This window comes from Drosophila virilis, chromosome 3, assembly GCF_030788295.1.
Source record: "Drosophila virilis strain 15010-1051.87 chromosome 3, Dvir_AGI_RSII-ME, whole genome shotgun sequence".
NCBI lineage: Eukaryota > Metazoa > Arthropoda > Insecta > Diptera > Drosophilidae > Drosophila > Drosophila virilis.
The window spans coordinates 5,837,208-5,843,112 of record NC_091545.1 but is presented as its reverse complement, the minus strand read 5'-3'; the positions used below and the strand labels follow the sequence as shown (position 1 = coordinate 5,843,112).

The 5,905-nt window shown below is 39.0% G+C and overlaps 1 protein-coding gene across 1 annotated transcript; it reads right to left on the bottom strand.

The window, feature by feature from the left end:
- Positions 1–2,806: 2,806 nt before the first annotated feature.
- LOC6622400 (Cuticular protein 62Bc) lies at positions 2,807–4,267 on the bottom strand. Its single transcript, XM_002046511.4, has 3 exons — positions 4,160–4,267; positions 3,923–4,054; positions 2,807–3,805 (listed from the first exon to the last, which is right to left on the bottom strand). The coding sequence occupies exons 1-3, from the start codon at positions 4,172–4,174 to the stop codon at positions 3,416–3,418; spliced, it is 537 nt and encodes a 178-aa protein (XP_002046547.1). The 5' UTR covers positions 4,175–4,267; the 3' UTR covers positions 2,807–3,415.
- Between the last annotated feature and the right edge of the window lie 1,638 nt (positions 4,268–5,905).

Genomic DNA, 5,905 nt, shown 5'->3' with positions numbered 1-5,905 from the left:
TTTACGAATGTGACACAAAGAAGAATTAAATTATCGAATGCTGTCAGCCGTTCTTAGGCATGCTCGTATTCACATTAACATTTTGTATGCTTAGAGCTTTAAATTAATAATAATAAACTGAAAATAGAAAACATGATAAAACCATTAATAAAATATATTACAATAATTATTATATCAAAATAAAACAAATTCGTTTAAAGTATTTTAATACGATATTTTTATCACAAATAACAACAAACAGACCACTGTGCATTTAAATCTAACGACGCATCTTTAAAGCTAAGCCAGAACTCTGAGAATTTCAGTAGCCGACGCTGTATTTGATTATCTATAAATTGTATCAACGACTGCGATGCATATCTGCGACTTGTATCTTAATGTTGCCCGACACACGGCAAGCGAAACAAATCCAATCCAATCCAATCCAGTCAAGAGCACGTGTTGAAGGGGGGCAGTTACTTGAATGTCAACTACTTGAATCAATTGGCCAAGTGCAACAAAAAGTCGTTAGCAACTGTCATTTATTGATGAAGAAGATTGCCAGTCTGTCGCATACCTGATATTTTGCTCGCATCTTTTTGCTACAGTTGAAATGTGCCTGCGAAAAGGTTATTGGAGCAGCAACTACTGGTTTTTGTTTTGATTCTTGCCAGTCACCGGGCAGACATTGAGACGAGTTTACGTGAGCTTTTTGGGGCCAACACGTAATGCTGGGGCGTTGGTATTGCCATCTAGCGGAACTTCCTTCCGGCATTTCCCAGTGCATATCAGAAAACTTAACTAGTTTAACAGATGACCTTAACTGTTAAAGAGCCCGGCCGCAGGGCAGCAGCTGCTGGCCCAAGTCAAGTTTCTGACTAGATCTAATTAATGGAGTGCACGTAAAAGTCTATTTAGGTTTTTAGTATTATTTTTGTTCATTGTATTGTCTTATTTTGGCGCACATTTAAGCGCTTCGCTGATTTTTGATTTTCAGGCAATGATAAATTCGTATTTTTGAGCCAGCTTTAAAGCATTTGTTTTTCTTCTGTGGCACACACATTTGTCCAAATATCTACACGATGCGTCCATTAAGAGATCAATATGTCGCCCTCCTCGTGTGGTTGTTGTTGTTTTGTTGTCGCAGTTCACACATAAAAGTGACGGAAATGCGAAGATTTGTAGCAGGCGGAAGCAACAACTTCGCAGATATATTTTGTTAAATGCTTATAAATAATATTATTTACATGACCGCACGCCCCCAAAAACGATGTGACCGCATTTGGCTGCAAACGGAGGCAGAGGACAACTGGAACAGGCTTCCGTTTGGCTGTGGTTAACGGAGGGCTTAAGTGTTTAAGGGCTTAATGGGCATGGTATGAAAAACGAGATGCTGTGGTTTTAGCTTATTAAATGCAGCTGTATCGGAAGTGGAAGTGCCAGAGTGGGTTTGACCTTGTGGTTGAATAGGCCATAAAACTGAAAATAGCGAAATTAAATCATAAGTCATTAATTTCACTTTGACAAAGTAGTCAATAATAGAAAACTAGGCAACTTCAGGTTAACTTAACTAAAATTAAAATTGAGTAATTTGAAAATTCACGAAATTTATAAAATATTTACGTTTGCTGTAAATTTAAATTAAATAAATTTAAAGAACATATTTAAATTAAATTAATGTATGGTCATGGTTTACGCAAGAGAAACATATAAATTAAGTATTAAAGAAAAGCTTAAGCCTAAAAGTAGATGGTCGCAAAAGGTAAAGGTTTCTCAGCCAAAAAGTAGACAAGATATAATAATGGCATATCTAACGTCATCTAACGCCACCACACGCCATCTATCGTCAAATACAGCCAACTAACAGTAGTAAAGGCCTATTTAAGATATTAAAAAATCATGGCTTTAGATGATGAAATTTAGGTAAAATAAATATATATGAAAGACAAGACTCTTAAAAAATTATGTGTTAAAAACTGTGTAAGTTCAAAAAATAAAAAGCGGTTAAGCCATGACATAAAAGAATAACTTAATGGAATTTGATTTTGTTTTAACAATTACGTTTAAAGAACTGACAATCTTATACCAACATTTCTGTAAGTCTGAGCGGCTCACAAGCTTCGCTTTTTTTAATCGAACACTTTTACTGTTTAAGGGTATGCAGGACGTAAAGAAAGTATATAACCCATAAAGTATGTACCCATGATCATAGTAAAGGTCGGCTATCTGTCTTTATGATAAACATGTAGTTTAAATTATTCAGCTCTTACACATCTATCACGAGCGCAATGTGAGAAACTAACAAATATTGCATTATATAAAAAAAAATTTGTACAAAATATGCTATGACTTTGATTTTGGTACATCTCTGCTTCTTACAACTAACCCAGGTTGGGACCAGGTTGGCGGACCTCAACCGATTCGGCTTTGATCCGGTTTACGGTCTGGCTTGTTAATAATAATTTAGATCGCAATCGAGTTATGCATTAAAATTAATTCTGACTTTCAGTTAGTTATTATTAATAATACATGTTGGGTTTTTTTTTATAGTTATATGTGGTGCTACCTTCACCTTTCGATGGCCGCCCACAAATTAGCTAGCCCATAATTGTCAATCATGAACTTTGCATTGGCCAAGAAATAATTTGCATAACTCAGCTGAGTCAATATGAAATGCAACAATTATCGTAAATGATGGACAATTAAAAGTCAATTGAAAGCGCATAAATTAAATGTGCCTGGGAACTATTTTGAATTAACAATAATTATGCACTATACAAAGGAAATATATATCTATATATTTGCTTGAAAAGTAAAAGTCTAGCTATTGGATTTTTGTAATTCACTACATTTTATATTTATAGCATTTTGTCGCAGTTTCAATTAAAAAACTTAATAGTTAGGGCAGAAATTATGAGACATGTTACAAAATATAAATATTCCAAATTTATATTTGTGTATGTGTATATTCCATTATGTTGTTCTATTCATCATCATCATCGTCTTCTTCTTCTTCTTCATTTTCTTCGACTTCATGATCATCTATCGTTTATGCAATGACGTTGTTCGTGGTTTCGTGGGCGTGGCATTGTTGATGGGCGTGTTTTTTTTGTATGTACAATAAAAGAAGTTGCATGTTTAAATTACATAGAGAATTGCACGAAAGCTGGTATGTGTATGCGTGTATGCGTGTGTGTATGTGTGTGTGAGAGAGAGACAGAGACGGAGCATATGTGAGCAGGAGGATTCCTCTGCCCGTCCGCATCCGTTTCCGGTTATTTACAAAGTGATTGACTTGAGTATTAAACAGGCCGGGAATGGTATCGAAGCGCATTGGTCAGGTCGTTGCGTGCGTTAATAAATATGAAACAGTGGGCGTATGGTGATTGAGTGGTTGGGTGGTTGGATGGTGGGCGTGGCAGTTGAAATGCTCCTTTTAGTAGTGGGCCACATGCGCATGAGCGTTGTGGGTGGCATAGCCGTAGGCAGGCACGGCGGAGGCATGGTGCGCCAGCGAGCCACCATAGGGCACAGCCGGAGCGGCAGACACATGATGAGCAATAGCCGGGGCGTGGGCGATCAATGGAGCAGCATGGGCAACAACAGCGGGCGCAGCATGGTGGACAGTGGGAGCGCTCTTGTGCACGACAGCATTGAAGCCATTGTGATCATCGGCGGTGTACTCGACGGTGCGCACGGAACCATCAGGCTCGACCAGGGAGTAGGAGCCCTTGACAACATCGCCATCGCGCACCTCATGCTGCGACTTGACATCGCCGGTGTGGGAATCGGCAACGCCATAGTTGTAGTGGTACTTGGGATAGGCCTGCCGAGAAGAGAGAACAACACTTGATGTCAGCATCGTGGGAAAACTCCAAGCCAAAAGCCAAATGTCAGCTAAGCAAGAGGCATTTGGCCCTGGCCTACAGCTTCGTATACTTACATGATAGTCCAGACCCTCATCAGGGTGTCCATGGCCAGCGTAGGCCAGAGCGGGTCCGGCGGCGTAAAGTGCGGGACCGCCGTGCAGGACACCGGCGTAGGCAACGCTCAGGACAGCCAAGCAGATCAGGGACTGTCACGAAAAATAGAGCACGATTATTATGTTAGACACCACTGTACACTTGATATTTCAGAGAGCTGGCCACTTTTGGCAGGCACTGTAGCAAGGCACACTCACTTTGAAGAAAGCCATTGCAATGGATTTTTTTGGGTTGGTTTTGTTTGTTGTGTTAGACGCGTGTGTGCGATACGTTGAGCTGAATTCAACTGATAACTAGAACCAAGAAGGAAGCCGCTTTTATATACAAAGACAACGCCCGAGCGGCCGAGCCAAAAGCCACGATTACCACAAAACCGAACGAGCCAAGTTAACGAGCGAGCGGTCAACAGCAGCAGCAGCAGCAGCAACGGCAGCAACAACAATTGCCATTTGCAAGTGAAGCCCAAGAAGTTGCCGCAGCGACAACAGCAGAAACAACAACAACAACAACAACAGCAGCAGCAGCGCCAACGTCAACGTCGACGCCAACGCCGAGTGTCTAGCAATTATTTTATGCCTTTTCTGAAAACGAGAGTGAAGTTCAGTTAGATTTAAGTAACTGCCGTGCGCATTGTTGTTGTTACCATTTGCACTGTTGCTGCTGCTGCAGCCGCTGTTGCTGTTGCTGCTGCTGCTGTTGCTGCTCGGTTGTGGTTTGTGTCTTGGCTGCAATGAAAATTAACTGAAATTAATCATTTTTGTGGACTGCAACCGACTTTTGTAGCATAAAGGTGTCTTAAATTCGGTGTGCCTTCAAAATGTTACAGTTTTTAAAAATTTTAAATATTTATACATATATACTTTCCAGCGGGTATATAGTAGCTTTGCCCTAAACATAGAAGAGTTTTGAAAACACAAACATTTCCATGAATTTTCCACATTTACGGAGGGAATATTAAAAGTACTGCTCTTAGAGTTCACTTAAATCACATCTAATATAAATAACGTAAGAATTTATCAAATCATCAGAACTTTTAATCTTGTTTACATAGAAAAAAAACCCAAAAAATCAACCCGATTGTAAGTAAAAATATTTTTTGGGCTCTCAGCTGAATTCCGCAATGCGTTACACATTTCGTGACCAACTAATAAAAATCTTGCGCTAATGTAAAACTATGAAAATAACACAATTTAATTACATATCAGCTTAAATCACCAATCACAGTCGTTTTTACAAAATAATTTTGCATAATTTATAAATAAATATTCATGAATTTTAAGCTCTATCTATAAAATTCTAATGTTTTAGATTGAAAAACAGCCATCACGATATAATTGCTATGACCTCTCAAAAAAATATATATATACAAAATTACAATTTTCAGCACGAACAAATTAGCAATATATATTGTATAAATATAAATAGGTATATACATATATATTATAAAACAATGGCTTCTAAGCACATTTTGTTGGGCGGAGGTGCTGCCTCTCATAATGTAACGCAGATTGCAAGCGCCTTTTCTTGTTGTTATTGTTGTTGTTTATGTTATTGTTGCTTGTTTATGCTGGCCATGCAATCTCTGTGTTCTTGTGCTCCAGCGGCTGCTCCCTCGCCGCCAGCTAGACAGCCTCTCACATGATTCATTTAATTTCGTAGCATACTCCGCGCACACTTTTAATTACCATGTAGGCCGTTTTGCTTATTAAGCAAAAACGATTGCGCAAATTACCCATAAAGATGCAGGTTGTATACTCGTGATGGCAGAGATGGGCTGGCGCCATGATCGCATCATATGGGTATGCGCCCTATTTGCTATTACCATAAACATTACGGGGCGTCATTTTGTCATTTGTCTCTTGGTTTATAGCATATTTTTGTCTTTGGAATGAGTTTCTGTTTTTTTTTTTTTGTGTTTTTTATACTTGCCCCGATGTGGCTCA

What these genes read in the sequence shown, in the direction of transcription:
- LOC6622400 (XM_002046511.4), bottom strand. An exon ending in ATGAGGGTCTGGACTATCAT is followed by an intron (nt 3,806 to 3,922) that starts GTAAGTATACGA and finishes TCTTCTCGGCAG; the next exon opens with GCCTATCCCAAGTACCACTA.